Source organism: Poecilia latipinna, unplaced genomic scaffold, assembly GCF_001443285.1.
Source record: "Poecilia latipinna isolate Pla-1442-1.1 unplaced genomic scaffold, P_latipinna-1.0 Scaffold797, whole genome shotgun sequence".
Lineage (NCBI taxonomy): Eukaryota > Metazoa > Chordata > Actinopteri > Cyprinodontiformes > Poeciliidae > Poecilia > Poecilia latipinna.
This window is the reverse complement of record NW_015113413.1, coordinates 164,405-186,043: the sequence shown is the minus strand read 5'-3', so window position 1 is coordinate 186,043 and position 21,639 is coordinate 164,405. Positions and strand designations below refer to the sequence as shown.

Below are 21,639 nucleotides of genomic sequence, written 5' to 3'. Positions count from 1 at the left end.
CAACATGGACAAGTCAGTTTCCTTCTGGAGAAAATGTTAATGTTTGAGAAAAAGCTAAAGCTAAATAGCCACAGTAGTGCAAAGTATATTCAGAGATGTCGAGGTTGGGGTTTCAAACCAAAGAACAAGACAGTAAACCTGTTATTTTAGCTTAAAGCTACAATTCTGACCTTACATGTCTCCTCCACATCCATGATGAATGTATGTAAACTTCTCATAGGAACTGTGGTGAAAGTCTGAACAAACAGAATAACCCCAAGTCTGTCTGGGTTTGTCTATAAAGAGTTTTCTTCTGCTTTCACCAATAAACACAGAAACATGAAGAGTTTTAGGAGATCTTCACAGTCCTAGATAAAACGAGTGTCGTATCATTTTGGGTCTCATTTCCACAAGACTGTGTGGTCGTTGTCATATTTTGTGCCAAAACAAAATCGTTCAAGTTTCTAGTTCAAATATTATTGACTTAGAACAGCTCTTGTTTTTTGTAAAAAAAATAATTGTAAGTTACTTTGAACTAAGATATTTGTACCAGAAACAAGTCCAGAAATACGTGGCAGGATCTTGTGCTTCTGCAGGGTGGATGTGTTTGGATAACTAATGAAATAAATCCTAAATAATTTACCATATCAAGCCACACCGAACTAAAATAAACCGTTTCTTCTGATAGCAAAGTGTACGTCTGAAAATGAAGGGACACTGGCTTAAGGAAAAACCAGCAAACACTGAGGGGGCAGCCACTGGTTTTGAGAAAGGCCCACCGGGCCCCACCGGGCCCCACCGGGCCCCACCGGGCCCCACCGGGGCCCCAGGTGCAGCAGCGAGCCGGTGATAATGGGCCGTCTTCTTCTTTGTCAATGTAAAGATGGCATCAGCCGATCGAGGAGGACCTACCAGCCACGTTGGCCACATCTGCAGTGCTGACGTTCTGGGAGTTGCGGCTCACTTTGAAGGTCACGGCCGGTCCCACCACCCTGCGAGACACAAAAACACACATCTGAAAAGCTTTACAAAAGACACACTTAGAATCCATTTCCCTCTGTGGCTTTGTATTGTTTTTCAAAGGGAGAAGGAGCTGTGCTCATTAAGGCTCAGCTAAACATAGCTCTTTAAAAAAAGAGGGGGGAAAAGCATTAACCTGTGGCAATCCTTTAGGCTACTGCAATCCCCATCACCGCCGAGAGATAACCTCCTGAATCCCAATGCAATGCGTCTGCCAGCATTTAAAACACCAGAAAATAAAGATAAGACGGCTGAGGATGCAGAGGTTTTGGTCAGTGGGAACGCATCGCAGGAAGCTGCTTTTTTCAGACATTTAGAGCAGAATGGTTCTCTGATGTGCATTATAGAGACAGATGTAAATGCATTGATGTCCAAAACCGTCAGAGAGGATAAGGAATAGCAACGTTTGCGCCCCCATCTTCCCTCTAGCATCTATCATCAATAATCCACCTTGAGTCGAAGCAGAGAGGGAAACTGGGTGGCCAGAGCCGAAGCGGGGTCTCCCGATGTGATTAACCTTTTGTTTTTCTGCTGTAATTCAGATTAAAAGCTCAGCAGGAAGGAGCATTAGAGAGTTTCCCCTCCAGGATGCATTCTGCACCACAATAGGAAGCAACTTCTACTGTAGCAACAGAGTTAGAAAATATGGCGACATCGCTGTGGAGCCGGTGCCGTCCCGCCGCTGCTGGAGAAGAAAAAGCTCCAAATGTGTTCGGCGCTGATGGATCTGAACCGTTTTCAGTGCGGGGGTCGAGCGCATTTTTCAGGCCTCTTCAGTTCAAACAATTAAAGTAAAAGGGTCAGCAAAATAATTAAGAGGTATGCACAAAATAAAAGCCCGTTTTTCTCTGCACCACAATCCAGACCTATTAGGAAAGGTTTCCATTACCATCGCAGTGATTTTCTTTTTCCAGGTTATTTTTAATCCAAATGAAGCTGCAAACAGGCAAATCTGTTCAGCCAACTCAGAACAGACAATAAATGGACCAGTTTAATTTTAAAGGTTTGATTTTTATGCATTTTTTTTCTTAATACTGCACATTATTGTAGTTGCACTCCAATCACAAAATCATTAGGAATCTTCTGGAAGAAATTATTTTACCTTCAGTTTATCATTTTAATCCAACTGATTATGTTTTTTAACCAATGTGTTTAATTCAGCAGGTTAAGGTATTCTGGCTGATTGACGGATGATATTTCTATGTTTGAAAGAAAACCATGAAGACCAGATTTAGTAATGCTGCACAAAGTTACTGTTAGGTTTCAAAGATAAATTCATAAGAAATAAAACTAACAGACTTTGGCCAAGATTATTTCACATTAGTTGGTCTGGATTCTTTACAGAAACGGAGCAAAAATAAATTACATGAGAAGCTGTGAGACAATTAATAGAACCATTTTTTATTGTAAACATTTTTACAAATTTTCAGAATCTTTTTTAATTTATAAATTAATGCTTCTTTCTAATCTTAGAAAGCACTCTTACTGAAAAGGCATCAAATGGACAATCATTCGTATTTTGACCATATTAGATTCAGAGTTTAGCTACAATTCACTTCAATAGTCTTTCATTAAGATATGGGAGAATAATGTGTTTCCTTAATAAATCCTGAACTTTTGACAAACTGTTGCAGAGTGCGATTGGTCCAGGATTGACCAAAGTGGATCTACTGTTTGGGATCAACTTGGGTTGATGAAACCAACGCTGTGTTGGCACAGAGTGCCAAATAAAACAGATGTAAGCTAAACGAGCTGAGAACTCTGCAGGTGTTACCTGGATCTGTCCGAGATAAAATATCTACAGGGAAGTAACGTTTGGTCATTTGGAGCCCAGACAGGAACATCCTGAACCATTTCCAACCCATATGGGTCCCATGACCGGTACGTTTTTCCACCATAAACTGTAGAAGCCAAACAGAACAGAAAATGCTATTTTTTTTTTCTTTCTTTCTAACTTTCTGAGCAAACTGTTGATTAGTGTTTGCTTTGCAAATGCCTGGGATGTTTGGACAACAATTCAATCCCTGCCCTCATGTAATGTGTATTTTGTATTGTTTTCTTTGGCCCTGAGGCCAACATATCACAGAAATGGCCATACTCATTAGTTGTTGTTAATGCAGCAGTAATCTTAGAGTATTCTAATCTTTAAGGTAAACTAATTAGACAGAATATAATTAAGGCACCGCAAGGGGAAACTTAACAAGGCTAAGTGCTAAAAGAAATGTAAAAATACTCCACATTTTGCGGCTCATTATACGTTCCTTGGTTTTGTTTGTTTCCACACCTTACTCTACGTATAAACATTGCTGCAGAAGAAACAAACATGACAGAACGCCCGATTTCAGCCGCTCGGCCTCCTGGAACACAACAGTTCATTTTCTTTGACCATTTTTCCCTCTTCTGAGCACAGAGGCTGATTTATTTGCCACATCCAAGAAGCGATTCATCAGCCAGCCCAGGCGAAGACTCAGAATGCGATGAAGAGGGAAAAGGAAAAAAAACCCACTCATGTTGAGATTATCACATGTCCATATGTCGGCCCTGGCTACCAAGGGCAGCAGCGGCACGGAGGTACAACATCGACTAAAGCTTATAAATAACCTCACGGGGAAAACAGATCTCACTGAAGATCACTTCTTCACTTATATCGCTCATATTTATCATTTAGGAAAAAATACACGACTGTAGGAAACATTTTAACAGCTATGTTTAACACTAGTTTGTCCTATTTAGATTAGAATTATTTCAAATTATTGGAGACAAATTAGCATTTTGATGTGTTTAAAACCTACATATATCTATATATATTTTATTTACAAAAACAAGTGGCTATGATTTTGATAGTATTTGACCCCAGGATGAAATCATCACCTCCGTCTTTGTTTGTCTCAGCGCTGTTTGAAATAAATAAATAAATAAACCTTTCCCCACTGTAAACAAATCTAACACAGTGGAACAAACAAAGGCTGCTTAATTAAATTCATAATATTTTTAATTGGGAGCAAAACAAAAACAAAGAACTAGAAATATTACAGTGAAATAAGTGATGAATTCACAAATATTCCTAAATAAAACTATAAAAGTCAGGCTTAACTCACTCAAATTAAGACTTTATTGGCACATTTGGTACAAAATAAACTAAGAAATAGAATAAAAGAGCGCCACCTAGGCCTGTCACGATAAACGATAAATCAATTAATCGCACGATAAATTAAACCTTTCGACCTCATTTTAATTATCGGCTTTATCGTCTCTTCCCCTTCCCTCCTTTTTTTTCTGTTGATGACACTGAATAAAAAAAAGGCTCAACTCCGGTGTTCTCCACTGATCCTCCCTTCCTCATTTCCTTAGTGTAATGTCCAGCGCAGATGACACGTTGTCGGCCCATTTTCAAAACCTGAGAGACACATTACCCGACAGAAATCCTAGGTATAACGGTTCAATCAGGTTCGATTGTGCCAGGTGGTGTCCAGCCACCTGGGCACAAAATAATGGCGACAAGTCTAATTTTAAAACCAGTCATTAATCAATGCTTTACTAGAATCTACCTGTGATGCATGTGGCTGGAGTCAGCGTAAAGTCCTGACTGGATGAAAAATCATTAGAACCTATTTATGTCACGTTAACGAAGAACAGCTGAAAAGTTACCGGGTTCTTCAACTGCGGTAGCAATTTGGCTCCAACTCCTCTCCTTGTCATTTCTATATTCTTTGCACGAAATGTTGAATAAATATTAATGTTGTTTCCACATATCATCTCCGATGTCCGCTGGACTTCGGGTTGCGCTGTGTCAGCTGTTTGGGATTCCCCTCCGTAATTTCCCCTCAGAAAGCACAGAGGAGAATCCGCACTTTCTGATTGGCTACCTGTCACATTCAGCGTTAAGCTCCCAGTCGGGGAAAACCCCTGATTTAGATCGGAGCGGCCACGACGATCTACCGTAACACACCACACATGGTAGGATGATTGGTTACGAAATCACCAGCGATAATCTTAGATCGCCCAACGATCTAAGATTATCGTAAGAGGAAAATAGGGGCAAAAAAATCGTGTAGTGTGAACTACTGCATCAGGTAGTCGGATGTGCCCGTCTTCTCTATTTAAATCTAGTGATTACTGAAGGGCAATATAGTATACAGACTTCATAATCTGCACTCTTTTGGTTGAATGCAGTATTTATTTCCACTTTGGCTTTATGTTGCTTGGTTTTTATTCAAGTACGTTTTTTTGTTAATGGAGACTGAGAATCCATTTTATTTTTGTTTTTGGTTGTTTAGTTTATTAGTTCCAGTGTTATGTGTTTTCTTTTGAAAATAAAGTGTATCTATCTATGGCAGGAAATAGCATGCATTATTAGTCATTTCCATTAAATCAGTGTCAAAAGGTCTTGAAACAATATTATCGTTTATCGCAATAATTTTTTAGGCAATTAATCGCTCAGCAAAATTTGTTATCGTGACAGGCCTAGCGCCACCTGTGCCTCCAGTTAAGGTAAAATGGTTTTAAACCTGCGGCTGGAAAAATAGATCTTAAGCAGTCAACTGCAAAATAAAATGTTAAATATTTTATTTTGTAAAAGAAAGTTGTGTATTTTGTAGCAAAACACTCGATGAGATCAATATTTGTAGATAAACATAGTTTCTAATAAAACTGCATCAATTTTATGTGTTTTCTTTTTAAACTTTTTAAATCTTAAGAGTTAGAAATACAAATTTCTGACTCTTAGGGACACACACCTTAATATTCCCACTTATAAGCACAACATTTTTACACACACATTCCTACATATACATGGACAAAGCAGAAATTCTCAGCCATTTTATTTTACAAGGTCACCAACTTCAACTCAACTAGATTCATTTACAAGAACAAAGCATATATGACTGAATTGGTGCCCATATGAATGATTTCAACCAAAAATCCTCTGACATTGTTGAGGATCCGTTAGTGGTTTGGTCTTCTCATTGTCACAAGCAGGAATCTACCACCTGAAGTGTTCAGTGTTGGTATTTCTGAACGGTTGGAGGCTCTGCAGACCTCTGACAATAGAAGAATTGTTCAAATCACTGCAGAAGCTAAAGGACGACCTGCTGCTGGCGTTTGTGTCTGGTTGAACGCAACAGGTCATTTGCACATTAGATGCATTTCTCTTCATATCGGAGCTGTTGATGCTCAGCTTGATGTCATTTCACACATGTGATTAACTAAATGAAGAGTGAGAAATGTACTTTATTAGTGTTGAAAAATGTTTCTCAGAATTCTAAATCTACATCAATTTATGTCAAAATCCAAATAAATGGTCAAATCTTAGATGCATGTCAATTATGAAAATCACATAACTGTTTTTTTTATTGCTCTAGTGTTTATAAACCTGGACTTTATACACTGGAGGTATGGCCCAAATATGTTTGGTACGTTAAAGTTTCAAGACTAGATTTGCCAAATGGTGCATAAATAATTTAAACGATTCTGAGAGGAAAAAAGTTCAGAGAAAAATGTCCGAGTTCTTATATTTTTTCAGAGGCTCTAATCCTCTTCCATAGAAAAGGCTTTATAGAGCTGAAGCATTTTAAAAGTAACAGTCTAAAATGTAAAAAATGTAATAGAGCTGTAGAAAGATTTTTCATCTCTAATGATTGTCTTTTAATTTACGAGATGCACCTTAATATTTTAGTAAACTGCTTCTGTTCATCCATCCGTTTCCTAAGCTCTTCTGAGGCTGAACTGAATGGAAATGGTTTTGTTTCCCAGCCTGAGCTGACATGGTTATTTAAAACAAACGGTGCCGATGTGACTGATGAAGACATTCTGTAGTTACCGGCCTCATCCTCTTCAGCCTTCATCGTTTTCACATCCACCCAGTCGAGGCCCGCTCTCTCCTCCTGGTGGCGGCTCTCTGATACGACCCCTCAACTCAGACAGACATTACATCACCCCGGCACTCATGTTTGGAAAAATACAAAATGAAAAACAAAATTTAAAAAATAAAACCTCTGGTCTACACTCAGTGATGTTATGCAACAGCTATCATTATTCGACAGCCAGCTACAATCAAAGGCTGAGAGAATCCGCCCACAGCAGCTCCCCCTGCCGCCATGCCCTCCACCACTACCGGGCCACGGCTGCAGCTAAAAACATTTCCAGGGCCGCTTCGCTGAAAAGCGCTCACCGTCAGTGTTATCTAATCAGTATTGAATTGTTCCAAATGAAATGTGAGGGTGTGAGTCACTCCAGGTTTGTTTTGTGTTCTGGCGCAGTGTGTAGGCTCACTTTTATGATTCATGTCTTTCCAGTTTGGATGTTTTTTGTTGGGTTTTTTTGCTGCAGGCTCGATGAACCGCCGCCGCTCACCGGCTGCAGCCCCAAGAGGGAATTGTTGGAAAAGTGGAAGTTTAGCCGCCTTTGTCAGCAGCTGGGGGCGCGCAGGTCACCAAACTACTTTGTTCACAGACACTTTTGTTGCTGTTCTATGCTAATCTGCTGATTCTGAGCGAGGCTGAGGGTTGGGCTGCCTGCAGGGTTGCTGCCTGGTAAATGGAAGCAGGTTAGCTTGAAAAATGAAGTGGAAAGGGGAGAAAAGAGTCGTGTTCTGCAATGTCTTTTTACATTTTATGCAGCACTCTCACTCAAGCTGCTTCAATCTTGAAAAATAAATATTAAAGGAGTAATTTGTCCAACATAAAAAGAGGTTTTAACTGAATATTAGATATTTTGCCCAGCATATTTTTACATATTTAAGGAGAATGTGCCCAGCAGAAGTATTTACATTTACATAATCTATCACATTACACCAACAGACTTCAATGTATTTTATTGCATAATTTCATAGACCAACACAAAGTATAAATAGTGTACAAGTGTGTTTTGTAGAACTGCCTTTAACAGGAAGAAACCTCCAGCAGAACCGGAACCAAAGCCGGGCTCAGTACAAGTGTCCCTGACCGGCTGAAGGGTTTGAACAAAGCTAGAAGCTTAAAGGTTGAGATGTTTTATACCTAATCAGTCGTGTTATGATTTCTGTTATGATGACCAAGACTTTTTGAAGAGCAATTTTGTTCAGAGACATCATCATTTATTTTAACCGACTGTTTCTAATGTGTGTTTTTAATTTATTGTTTATAGCAGTGCTTTATGTTGTATATATCCAGTGTTAACTGCTCTTTACAAAATTGAAGTTTTTTGGTCATTGAGGGGTAAAACATGCATCATTATGTCATTATCAATAACAGCTGAAAATAATCTCAAAAGAGCAAAATAGCTTATCACAATATTTACTGGGACAATTTATTGTCCAGAAAAACTTTTTAAAAAATTTAAAAAATTAATAACGCAGCACAATTTTAAACTTCTCTGATGTGATTTCCTTCATTTCCATGAGGCTGTTTGTTCTCTAATGTTCCAGAACAAAGCAAACAGATCCATTTATGCTGAGATTCAGTTACATATACCTGTAGCTTCAGAAGGCATTTGGATGAATTTGACTCTATTTAGTGTCTGCAGAGTAAAGCGGACGGTTTTTATAGACACAGCACTTGATTAATGTATCTAGATATGTTAGATGTTGTAAAAAAATAACATGGATATTTTCCTTCTTGCTCAACAGTTATGAACCACTTTGTGATGGACATAAAATCTCAATAAAAGGGAATTAAATTTGTGGTTATAGCGTCACAAAATCAGAAAAAAGTCCATATGTTGCGACTGAGAGGTATAGCAGGTAAAGAAGATTTGTTGAAAAGCTGGGCGGTAGAAGCCACAGGTAGTCGAGGTAAATCAGCGTCAGCCAAAGACTTTTGTCTCTGGGCTTAATCACTCTCCTGAAGGTGACTGCTGTTGCCACAGCGGCGAGGAGCCAGGCAGCCTTGAAAAATACGTGTGGCGCCTCTGACAAATTGTCAAGGCGGCTCCCCCTGCTGGGCTTTTACTGCGCTCGCAACAAAAGGAGACCCCCGGCTTACCACCTTTCTTTCTGCATCTATATCTCCCTGCCATTACTCTCGCTTTCTCTACCTCAAATCCATCAGCCTCCTCCCCGTGTGTGGCTCCCTCTTTTCATTCCTGGGATAGCGGAGCAAAGACAAAAGGTGCATTAGAACAGCAGAACAGTGCGGCCCACCCAGGGACTCAATACAGCAGCCGAGCGACGCGGCAAGGTGCTGGGTGAACAACAGCGGGGGTGGAAAGAGTGTGTAGTGTGGGGGCGAAGCTGTGTGTGTGTGTAAATCGCGCTATACCAGCCACCCAATCCCCTACCTGCCTGCACACACGAACATGCACTTCTGTCTCACTACAGCTCCGAGTTCAAGGCAGCTTCCCAAAGCTTTGGTTTACTCAAAACCCAAGAAAAAATTATTAAATCAAAAATATTGCAGCGGTCGACTGCAGCAGAGAAACACCTTTTAGAGGACAAAACCCAGCTGACAGCAGACAAGCTGTGCTGACAAGATAACAGACATTCAAATGATTTATTCAACTCAGATCACCATAATCAAATCTTCATAATTGCCTGGAAGTAAAAAAAAAAAAAGTGTGCAAAATTATAAAGCTTTATATAAAAAGAGATGACAAAAGCAGGCAACAAGTTCATTTTTCTTTTTATTTTTAAGCACGGTTCAACTGGATGGGTTTGCAGACGCCACGTTTATTGTTCCTCCCTAGAATCATGATGTCAGCTTTGCATTGTGCTCCGAAACGGTGCAATTAAAGTAGAGAGTATACATCATACTGTCATTCTTTCGTTTCAAAATACAGCTAACAAGTAAGAGCAAGCATACAATTTTGGTGCCGAGACATGAACGCTTCAAACAATTAGCAAGTCCCAGAAACTGTGAAAACTCCAGGCATGCAGCGGACAGATCCTTTTATACGCATCCTGTTTATTTAATAAAGTTTTAGGGGCTGGAAAACATTCAGCTCTTCTTTTGTTTGAGTTTACTTTTCGCCAAAACTGCCTCGGTCACAGCTTGGAAAAACCTGGTGCATTTAGATCAGAATCAGTAAATGTTATGAAAAATAAACTTTTCTCAGCTTTGCATCATGTTACACCGTCATTCCTCATTCAAAACATACCTGGAGTGTTGCTTTGATTCTTTCATACATATTTGAAATCTCCTTAAATCTCCCGTGGCAACCATTCGGAGGTGAATCAAAGTCAGCTCCTCTAGACTAGTGGCAGCAGCAATTCGCAAACACCTTGTGGAACTTACACAAACTACTACACTCCTAAGAACGTCCTGGAGAAGCATTGCTGTGACTACTGGAGAAGGAATGTTGAAGAGTAGAAGCTTCTTAAAGAGACATAACATAAAAACTCGATTGGGCTACAAAATGGCTGCATGTAAAACACATGCTGTAAGGAAGAGGGGTGCTCCAATTTAACGGCCAGTCGATTAATCAGTGTCGAATCGGTTGATAGTTACACGTGAAGCCGATCTTATCCACTAATCTTATCAACCTCTGCAAAGGTCTAAAAATGAGCCACTGTCCTCTGCTGCTCTCCGGTCAGAGGTTTAACTCTCTGATGGGAGAGACCGGCCCACCAGGTCATGTCTGCACGTTTGCAGTTAACAACAGTCACTGTTACCAGCTCAGCGAATTTCTTGCTATATTTAGCAACATGCTAGACATAAAAATTGGCACTGGCCAAAATCGGAATCGGCAGGTCAGGCTTTTTAAAGGTCAGTAATTGGCAATCAGTCCAACCCTAGTAAGGGAGCAATTCTGTAATACACATTTACTTTTTCTTGAGCTGTATAGAAACCTGTCTGTGTTTTTCTCGGAAGTGTAAATATGATAAAAACTTAATTTTTCAATCGCATTCTTCAAAATGCGAAAGATAAGCGATCATCCCAGAGTGAAAACATCTCAACTCAAAACATAAAATTCAGTGTTAAACTTGAAACAACCTGCAAAGCATTTGTTCTGCTGTAGCTCATCTAACGGAGGGAAAAGGTGAAAAAAGGAACGGATTGCTGAGGGAATGATAACAAAACCACAGGAGTACAGTGAGAAAAGACCAAAGTGGGTTCAGACAGAGTTTGGTATCATTAATAAATGATAGTGGCTTGACTCGTCGGCATGGACAAGCATGTCCTCATCCCAACAGCGCAGGGGGGGATGTTGAAAGGAAAATAAGTCCACTTGGTTTGCGTCTTGCTTTCTTCACTTCAGGTTTTAAAGCCTGGTGCCTCTCTGCTTTGATCCCACCAGTTTGCCCTCTGTGATCTGACATGCTGGGTGTGGGGGGGATGCTGGAGCTGGCACCACTCATCTCTTACAGGGGGAACATTTGAAAAGTGTTACTGTGTGATGCTCCCCTCTGGGAAGAGGGCCGCCCACTCAGGCCTGCAGGTAGACGGTCAGGAAAGCAAAGCGCAGTATGGATGCCATGAGTCATCCAGACCTCTGCTTCCATGCTGGGCTTTTTTTAGTCTGTGCACACAGTTGGTTGTAATTTTAAATGGCTGCTGAATTGAAGGTTTTCTCTTGATGCAATTCTCATTTCTATTTAACTGCTTTGGCAGTCTGACAGCTGGGAAGGCTTCATGCCCACGGGCACCATTACATTTCAGGGCAAAGAGGACATTAGAAGCATTTCAGAGGCTCGTATTTTTAGTTTCCCATAAGAAACAGACGGCACTAACATTCACTGCTAGTGTGTGTGTGTGTGTGTGTGTGTGTGTGTGTGTGTGTGTGTATGTGTGTGTGTGTGCCTGGTGAGCTTCAAGAAGGTTAAGGCTTTATTTACAAATAAAATGTGATTGTGGTCAATGAAACTTTTGTTGCCTTCAGAGGTCATCTATATTAAACGGTTCACTGGAAACTATCGACTAAGCTTATCAGAAGGAGTTTGCTTGTTAAACGTGTGAAGCAAAATCTGTAAGACCAGGCAACATCATCATGTAAATGATGTTCCTCAAAACGTAGAGTACGTAACCATCATTGTAGATGTTTTTTTTTATGTTTTTGATCTTTTGCGCCCCATTATTTCGAGTCGATCTGGCAAAAGGCATCAACCAGCTGGAGCCAAAAGCCCTTAAAACTTCCACAGAATGGGTTGAAAAATGTTTGACGTGCAACTAATCAGGCTGTTAATGTTAAAACGTGATTAATCTGAAAAGCTTAACGCGTTAATGTTACATAATGCAGATTAATCACAGAAAAAGCCTCTCTCCTGTGGAGGGTACACCGTCTTGCACTGCGGTCGGCAACGCCGAGTCGCAGATGTGAACAAAAAGACGAGCGAGGAGAGTCAGAGCGGTTTGACTTTGAAAAGTTTTCCTTCCACCAAAGCACAAGCAGTTTATAGCCAACATGTACATGTACATGTATTACCTTTGAAAAAGTCACATCTTTTAAACCTTCCTGAATACACAAACCTGAAAAACTGATTTGTTTGGTTTGAGTTGAAACATTTTATGAAAAATGAGCAATTTTTACATTTCAAGCTTACAAAGTGAAGCACAGTGATTAATCTGAGTGTGACTAATCTGATTAAATCGTTTACTCAATTAACAACAAAAGTAGTAATATTTCATGGGGTGGCAGTTATTTTAACAGAATATTAAGCTAATGCTAAATAAATGCATAAAGTGTCTTAATTGGGGTTGAATTTCAAAGAGGACTTCTTGGTTTCCACTTCCACGGTTGGTTACAATCTAAAGCCCCGACGAAACATTGGAAACATTTAGGAAAAAATGTCGTCCACATGCCAGGATGCGCCACCACTGAAACTGTTGCAGTGGTGGCGCAACGATTTCAGTGTTAGGAAAGCACTGAAATCGTGCTTTCCTAACACTACGCCGGGCCAGGGGGTGGCGCTGTAACACTGCCACAGAGTAACGCAAAAGACAGAAGAGCACCGATCATCAGCACCGTGTTTGGTGTTTGAGAGAGCTGGAGCCAGGATGTGACTGATTGGAAAAGCATGCAGATTGCACGCAGACATGGAAACAGAAAACAGGGAAGGCAAAGAAAACAAACATTTATGGGACCTGGTTTCAAAAATAAAGTTTACAACATAACCAAATTAAATCTGCCTGCAGATTTAATCTCATTTTCCAAACACAAAGTCAATCAGAAGGAAAATATTTAGTCATCCTTATTGCTGCTCTAGCATAAGTAAATTACATTTATAATTTCCGTTGTCAGAACAAACTGAAACAAACTGTCCATTTAAAACTCACCTTATTTCAGAAACTGACCTGACTTTTTTTTCTATATCTAAAAAAAACACTTTTTCTACATAATTTAATTTGGAAAATTATGTATGAATTTAAACTAACAAGCATAATCAGTTCAGCTTAGAAGAAAATAATTTAGTGCCAAAACGTGTGGCAGTTTGTGTAAAAGCAGTATTGTTATATGACCAATCACCAGTAAAACCAGTAAGAAGGATGGAAACAGCTGTGTTTAACTGCTGAATGATGAGTTTAAAACAAGATACATACAAGAGCTCAGCGAAGTCCGTCATCTGGATGTTTGACCGATGAGCCAAGATCTCCATCAGGTGAAGGCCTTCGTCTGTCTGCAGCCGACTGCAGGTGACGAAAACATGGACGTCAGAGAACAAATAAAAAAAACTTTCCACAAAGAAGTAACAGTGATCAATATTTTTATTGGCACATCGCAGCAGTAATGTTTTTACAATTATAAAAGGAATATACCAAAAGAATGTTGAACCTGATCGATTTTCATTATTCCACTTGCAGGTGAAAATGGAGGAAAATAGAAGAACTAATAAATGGAGACATGAGCAAAAAAAACATCTAACATCGCTACTAAGTCAGATTCAGTGATGGAAGTTGCTGACAGATTTGACTTTTGCATGAAAGGAGGTCAGAAAAGGTGCAAGGTGGGGAAGTGGGAGTGCTGTGGTGAATACAGAGGAGGTGAGGAGGGTCAAAGACAGAAAGCTTCTTATCACCTCTTCATTTTATGTCCATCTCCTTTCAGTTTGTTCTGACAACAGATGACACAGTCAGGACCCAAACACAAATGAAGCAGATCTGACTGCAACGAAAGTAAGAATGCAGCGCGACCTGCAGGTGCACAGAGCGAGTCGACGGCTGAAGGTCTGACCTCCTCTATATGGAAAATACAAACCTTCATCCTGCAATTTGATTGGCCTTTCTAGGAGTTCTGTTTTTGGTGGACATTTTTGCCCAATGACATTTATTACTGCAACTTTAAAACAACTTTTAGGCCCTAAACGTTGGTTGTACTTCTCTTAATGAAAGCAGAATGATGAGTAAATGAGTTGCTCCCTCACCTTGTGTTATTAGGCACCGTCTGGTAAAAACTGCATCCTGATAACATGAGGTTGCATTTCAGATTTGAAGCTGAACATTTTCGCATCATTGAACTTTCACTGAACACCAACTGCTGCTATTGTTTTGGTTCACGAACAGAATCTCATTTCTATGAGCCAAATCTGATCAAATGTCCTTTGAGGTTTAACTTAAGTACAAAAAAACATGAATAAAACTAAAAAACTTAAAAAAATATGTGTGACACTTGTGCTAGAAATGTCAAGTTTTTAGTTATTTCATCATGCATTCCCAGTTTAATGCTGCAATAGATGGCAATTTATGAAAGATAATTCTGGATTAAAAATCTGAATATTACGCCAAGTCTTACATTAGAAATATAAAGCAGTATATCAGAGACAATGTAAATAAAAATAAACCAAGATAAAGGGGTAGAAAAAAAAGTTTTTTTAGCTTGAAAAGTCAAAATGTGCTGGAAAATCTCAGAAAATTTGTGCTTCAAGAAATTTTCTAGAAAAAACATTTCTAAGTTCAAAATTTGAAAATGTTTGACTTTTGAAACAAATGTTCAGGTTTTTGTTCTAGAAAATTTCTGAGATTAATCTTAAAATTTCTTTAAATTTTTTAATGTAAAGAAATTTACATTTCTTTACATGTAAAGAAATGTAAATTTCTTTACATGTAAAGAAATTTACATGTAAATTTCTTTACATTAAATGGACAATGGTCCATTTAAAGGTTTGTCACAAAACTAAGCTTTAAATGAAAAAAGGTGTCTATAATATTATTCATTGTTCTGCTATTATAAGTTCAATTCAGTTTAGTTGCTGGGGTTGAACATTTACCATTTTGTTTTTTAAAGAGAGAGAACAACTTAAACACAAACACTTTGACACAAAAAGTAAAACCTGGCAGATATTAACTGACATTTTCACCTTGTTGTTTGTGTTTCAGGTGGTGTTGAAGGAAACATCTCAGCTGTGTGATTGTTTTTTCACGGTGTTGAAATGTTACCTACCAACATTCAATATTAAGATAATGTCCAGATATTCAGATTGGTGCATCCTTACATGAAATGCTCCACATCTGAAGAAAACTTGTAGCATTTCACTACAGTGTAAACCCACTGACATCTCACAAAGTGGAAACAATCTTACACAATAAGGCTCAAGTCATCAAAAGTCCATTGAACCAGTGTGTGTGTGCACAAGGCCGAGCAGACAAGCAGAGTTTGTTTTGTGTGTGTTTGTGTCGTGGTGATGGCAGACCTGATTAAAGATCAATATCCAGCTCTAAACTGATATTGAACCGGGAACCCCCATCCCGGTTCGGCTGAATTCAAAACCCAGAAAGAACCTGTAGAAACGTCCAGCTGCATCATCTTTTTGCAAACAGGTCAGAGACTTGCTGTAAATTTTGAGAAGTTGTGTTTTTCATCGCACCATCTGGTGATTTACAGAGCTGCTGTTGAAGGTTTTCTTCCTCATTTAAGCACAAAATGATCTCATGCTCTGATCCCTCTGATACTAATATCAAAAACATTTAAGGATGAATTTATTGTCCAGAAATTGCAATGAAAATAAACTAAGAGTGGAAAAAGCAGCTGTACGCCTAAGTACACCAGTTCACAGAATATGGTGGATTGTGTCAGACTCACTGCTGACAGAAAACCTGATTTTGTTCGATTTCTCTTCCCTGAGCCTGGAAAGCCGACAGCAGCTCCGCCAGCCCACATGCTATGAGTCAGTGTGGCGTCGTGCAGAGCCGCAGCCTCTGAGCTGACACCGGTGATCACTGCTGCTGCCTGCAGATGCAGAGAGCTGATGGCTGCTACAGAGACGTCAGCTCCACGCCACGCCGTGGGCCGTGTCGTGATCCGTCTGAGAAACCACACTCACACCACGGGGGGTTCCCCTCTGACTTAGGAGCTTTGATCAATTTCAATGCACGCTTTCTAACATGAAGGTGTTCTCCATTTTAGGTACAAGAACACAGATTTGATGTTAGTATCTATATCGGCCCTGATTCTGGATCGGTATCAGTGTCTGATCCATAGCAGCAGATCTAATTCAGTAGTTGTCAAATCACTGCGTTATTTTAGAGACAGCTTGACAGATTTTTCTGGTGAATGGAGAGTTTAGGATTGGTCTCCCAGTAGCAGTCTGTGGTCAAACTGGTTTGCAATCATACTGTTGTCATTGCAAGGATTAGAATAAATAGAGCGGCACAATTCATATCGCTAAAGACTGCTTAATAATTCTTCACTAATATATTCCAGATGTTTTGAACTTACATTTTATATGCTAATGTAATATTTAACCAATTGTATCGGCTCTCATGGGTCAAGATGCTCAAACTGGACACAAATGACTTTGCCCAAAATGCTAAAGGTCACAGTAGAGGAAGCACAGACGAGAGCAGGCACATATTGTCTCCAATACTGATTCTGCAGTATTATTGTCACTGTAAAATCATGCAGCCCTACTGGAAATCATTCAGTTATATGCTTCACATACATTAACCTCTACATTTCCTCTGTAGTGAAAGGTAAAGGACTTTTGTTCATGTTAACATCTGAATTTCAGTCATTCTACTCACAAAGGCCAAGAGATGCAGAAGTGAATAAGGAAGGATTGGAGAGAGAAATGTGCAAAGATGTTGACATCTGCCCTGGAGAAGAAACTGGACCTTCTGCTAACTAGAAGGAAAAACAGCTTTTCTGTGTCTTCTTGTAGTTGTAGATATAAAATATCAATAATATTTTAAGTATTAAACATCAAAACTTCACTTAGAAAAATGAAATGACTGAGCATGAGTCTAACAGGGATTTTTATGTGAATATGAAGGCACCAGAGTATATATTTATTTTCTTCAGATATACTGGGAGGTTCCAATTTCTACATCCAACATACAGTAAAGAAAATAATCATTTTGACCAGAGTGAAGTTACTGCACTTCTGCATGTCAAATGTGAAGCCATAAGGACATCTGCATGTTGTTTCTTTTTACGCAACACTAAGTTTTATTCGGCTTTAGAGCAAAACTGGGAATTCTAGGTGGAACTGAATGGCGTGAGATTAGAGTAAACACTGAACTTCTGACACAATGATCAGATTTATAAGATGGAGCAGGGTGAAGGAAGAAGGTCCTGCTCATTGTGTTTGCAGTGTGAATCTGTGGCTGTGACCTCCAACACAACATTTATGGATTTTCTGCTTAATGGCGTTGAATGAAGGAAATAAGATGAAAAGATGGCAAGACGAAAGCCACCAAGACCTTGAGGGCTGCAGCTGCAGAAACATGAGACCAAGGATTTCAACAAACCTTCAGTCTAAAACTTCAGCCATTCAGTAATCAATGCAACTCACTCACATGTATGCAGCACATGTTCTCAAAAGATTAAAACAGATGAGAAAACGAACTTCAAACACTTTTTCCAAACCACAGATTATAAACAATCTTGACACCATAGAGATGAAGTGAATTAAAAGAAAATGTCACACTGAAAATTATCTTCAACTCAGCATCTGCAATTTCGATTCTTAGCACTTCACAATAAACAGAACAAAAGTCTCTCTGAAAGAAGATGCTCATCATCTCTGATATTTGGCTGAGTAACTCCTTACTCACTCCGTGTCTGTGATGACGTAGCCGAAAACGTCGTCGTCCGGATTCTTCCTGTCGGTTTTGACGTCCAGCTGCAGCTCCGGCGCGTGCATCGTCTTTTTGTGCGGCTCCTCGTAGACGAGCGAGGCGGGCGGAGGCACCACCTCCTTGATCCAGCCCGCCACCTCCGATACCTCCTCCACCGACTGGGTGGTGTCCTTCTTCTGCACCGCCACTCCCGCCTCGCTGGTGTGACTTTGGACGTTCTCCAGGCCCACCTGTCGGCCCCTGGGGGCCGGGGCCGCCGCGACGTCGTAGCGGCTTCTGACTGACAAAGGATCGGAAAGAGAGGCCTTGTCCAGGTAGGCCAGGAGTTTGTTGAAGAGGCTGCTGCTCTGAGCCTGCAGGGAAGATACAAGGACATTTCTATTGGGTGAGTAAAGTCATGCAACTGAAACTTGATCATTTCTCTTTGTACAATCCAGTGGCGTCACGAAGCCGATTCTTAATAATTTGGTGGGTTTTTGTTATACTTAGGTTTTTTTACGAAAAACTGCCAAATTCAGAATAATTTGGTAGTTTTAAGTTTTAAGTCCTTTGTCCTTAAAACAATGCAAAAGTCTTCCTCTGTGATTCTCAGTTGTAGAATTTACAAACTGAATTGTTTCTAAATAAATCTGCTAATTTGAATATAAACCGTATTATTACTATTTTGTATTTATTTTAATCCAGTTGCAACATTAAGTCATCCATAACTTAAAAAAAAAAAATTATGAGCTATCAGTATAAATTCTGAAATTCTATCAAACCATCTCATCTATGGCTGAATTATTTTATAAATTCAGCAAAAGAAATAAAGAAAAATAAACATTTCTTCGTGACAGTCTGCAGCCTTGAGCGTAAAAAAAAAGTTTTGCAATTTATGGTCCAGAAACAACTTTGATTCAACAGCTACTAAGTGAAGTTGCTTAAAAGAAAAAACAGAAATTCATAAAACTGATTCTTAAGTTCAAATCCTTGAGAGATAATAAAAAAATCAGAAGAACGTCTGATAAGGTCAGTTTAAATTCTAAGAGTGAAAAAAACAGAAACTGCATTTGATCAACACTGTTTCTATACAAATATGACAAATAATGTCGACTAAAAACAGATCTGGACCTAAAATCCAACTGTAAATATTTATAGAAGCAGAAAATACTGTATAGAACTATATTGTGATAAAGTTCCGTATTTGATTGATTGCTATGCTATCAGTTCCAGATACAGTATTGATTTTATAGGTCTGAATCCTGACCAGACACTGATTAAAAAAAATTAGCGGTTCTTCCTGAAAGCATTTAAAAACCTTTTAAACTCCAGAAGTATCTGGTCCCTAAACTCCAAACACTCGTTTTATTCTTTTGTGTTTTTCCGTGACACATCTTTGGCTCTTTGGTTGAGGCTGTTTAACAGCTGGGCGTTCCTCTGTTGATGTTAACGTGTTGGCAGTCTACAGGTGTGATGAGATAATTGCTGGAATCAAATTAAAAGCCAACCTGTCAGCGTCCGTACTGAACGCCGTTACAATGCGCCATTATTCTGCAGGTCCCGACTTCAGGCTAATTATTCGTCTTGTCAGGAGCTGAATGTCACAACAGCGGAAACACTGGGACCAAAATCCACTTCTGTTCCGTCTTTAAGCAATTTGAAATCCAATCTGACGAGCTCAGAATGTGCGGAGGATGGATAGGAAGAAGCAGACTGTCTGGGTTGAACTCAAACTGCTACAACACTTCATGTTCCCACAGCATGACTCCTCCTGTCAGCACTTGTAGGTAAAACTTGTCAAATCAGATTCAAATGTTTTTATTTGACAATAAGCAACACTAAAAACCTCAATAATAACAAAATCCATGCAGAGCTCGACACCGTCTGACACGCAGGAATTTAGACAAGATGTACAAAATTAGACTTTGCAGAAAAACAGAATCAGCCTCTGAATGAACTGCCATGTTCCTGCAGGTATTAGTTTCTAACTTCAACATTGCAGCTGTGCAAAAACAGTTTCCTGTGAGGTTGGAGGACATCACAGGTTCTGGTTCCTTACCGGATCATCCACTGCATCCGTGTGCCGTTCTGTTGGGAGAAACAAAATGTTTTCATGAAAATTTAAATATGTGAATATTGTTTTTAGTTTTTACACAGAAATTAATACTTCAAAATGCATTTGTTTAAACCAGATTTTAGCTTTCTTCTCAGAAAAAAAAAGCATGTAAATGATTATCATTTAGATACTCAGCAAGCCAAGCTGTAATATTTAAGTAAACAACATTTATTCCCTCCATGTTAAATGAGCTTTATAGTTTCAACCATGGAGGCACTTTTAGACCTAATGGCCTCATTCGGCAAACAGCTATTAACAGACTGTTTATGCTCTGCTCTGGATACAAACCTTCTTTGCTTCCACACTGATTTTTATTTTTTTGATTGGAAACAAGCTTTCAAACACTCCCTTAGTGCTGTATGATGTTAAAACAGAAGTGAACATAGTAAAATGTACCTTGAAGTGCTGCCAGTGGTCGCGGCGTGCTTCTTTCCTGAGGGTCAGGGTTCAGAGTGGGAACGTTCTGCAGCAGCCCTTCCTCCTCCTCGGCTCTGGAAGCCTCCTGACTCGAGTCGCTCTGCTCCCCCTCCAGGTCTCTGAGTCCGGGCCCTCGGTCCCGGCTCAGAGGCCGGTTCGGTCCCTGGTCCTGGTCCACCACCAGCAGAGCGTCGGCGATCAGGCTGGAGAGCTGGCTCAGGTCCTGCGGCGTCAGGCTGTCCACGTCCACATGCTGTCTGCCCACGTTCTTCACCACCTTCTCTATGAACCGCTCTGCAGAGGAGACACAGCCTCAGTACGAAACATGCTCCAGCTAAAGGTTTGGTTTATCTCAAAGCTACAGCCAACAACAAAACACCTCATTTTCCCTTTTTTTTACATTTCAATAATTCAATAAATATGAATAATTCATGTAGCAAAGGAAAACTTGAATGAAAGGAGCAGAAAGAAGAATAAACTTATATCTGCCACCTATTCACAAAAAGAAAATTCATTTTTAAGTTCAGGATATTACAGAAACTTCAAAATAACACAAGAAATACATACAAAGAAACAAAAAAATTACTCTTTCATAATGGCTTTCAAATTTCTTCTAAATGCAGAAACAGATTTATAGATAAACAGCGTCATCGCCGTCCTGAATCTGATTTTATTTTAAATCTCTTTTCTTTTAAGTTGCATTTGCTTTCTCTTTTTACAAATCTGTTTGGAATATTGCTAAGTAAAAAATGTTTATGCACTTATACATTAATTTAAAAATAATATACTCAATTCATGAAGTTTCAAAAAGTTTAATTGAAAATGACTAGGAATGTTGATCCATCTGAACTTTTACAACAAATATGTTACTGAGCATCTAAATATTCAGGTATCAGGTTTTTTGTCTGATTTTGGCCTGATTTATGGATATTATGTGTCTAAATACTTCAAGGTTGTCTGACAAGGTTAAACCAAGTAAATAAAATGATTTACCCAGAACAAATTTAATGTTTAAGTTGAGGATGTTTCTACAGAGTCGACCTTTGATTCCTGACTTTATTTTCAAGGGGTGAAAACGGAACTCAGTGTGTTAAATGTCCAACAAATGCTTGTCATGATTGAAGCTTAGTTTTTACATAAAGTCAAACAGAATGTTAAAAGGCTGAGGAGAACAATAAAGTAGAATTTGAATTCAAATGAAGCATG

At 39.3% G+C, this 21,639-nt stretch overlaps 1 protein-coding gene across 1 annotated transcript in view; it reads right to left on the bottom strand.

Annotated features, from left to right (window-relative positions):
- LOC106956208 (protein tyrosine phosphatase receptor type N2) overlaps window positions 1–21,639 on the bottom strand; it is a 183,725-nt gene that overhangs the window by 127,450 nt on the left and 34,636 nt on the right. The window contains exons 7-11 of the mRNA XM_015046893.1: window positions 20,413–20,727; window positions 19,960–19,988; window positions 17,898–18,274; window positions 13,449–13,535; window positions 892–971 (exon numbers count right to left, since the gene is read on the bottom strand). Coding sequence (XP_014902379.1) covers window positions 892–971; window positions 13,449–13,535; window positions 17,898–18,274; window positions 19,960–19,988; window positions 20,413–20,727 — 888 coding nt within the window. The remainder of the gene's footprint in view (window positions 1–891; window positions 972–13,448; window positions 13,536–17,897; window positions 18,275–19,959; window positions 19,989–20,412; window positions 20,728–21,639) is intronic.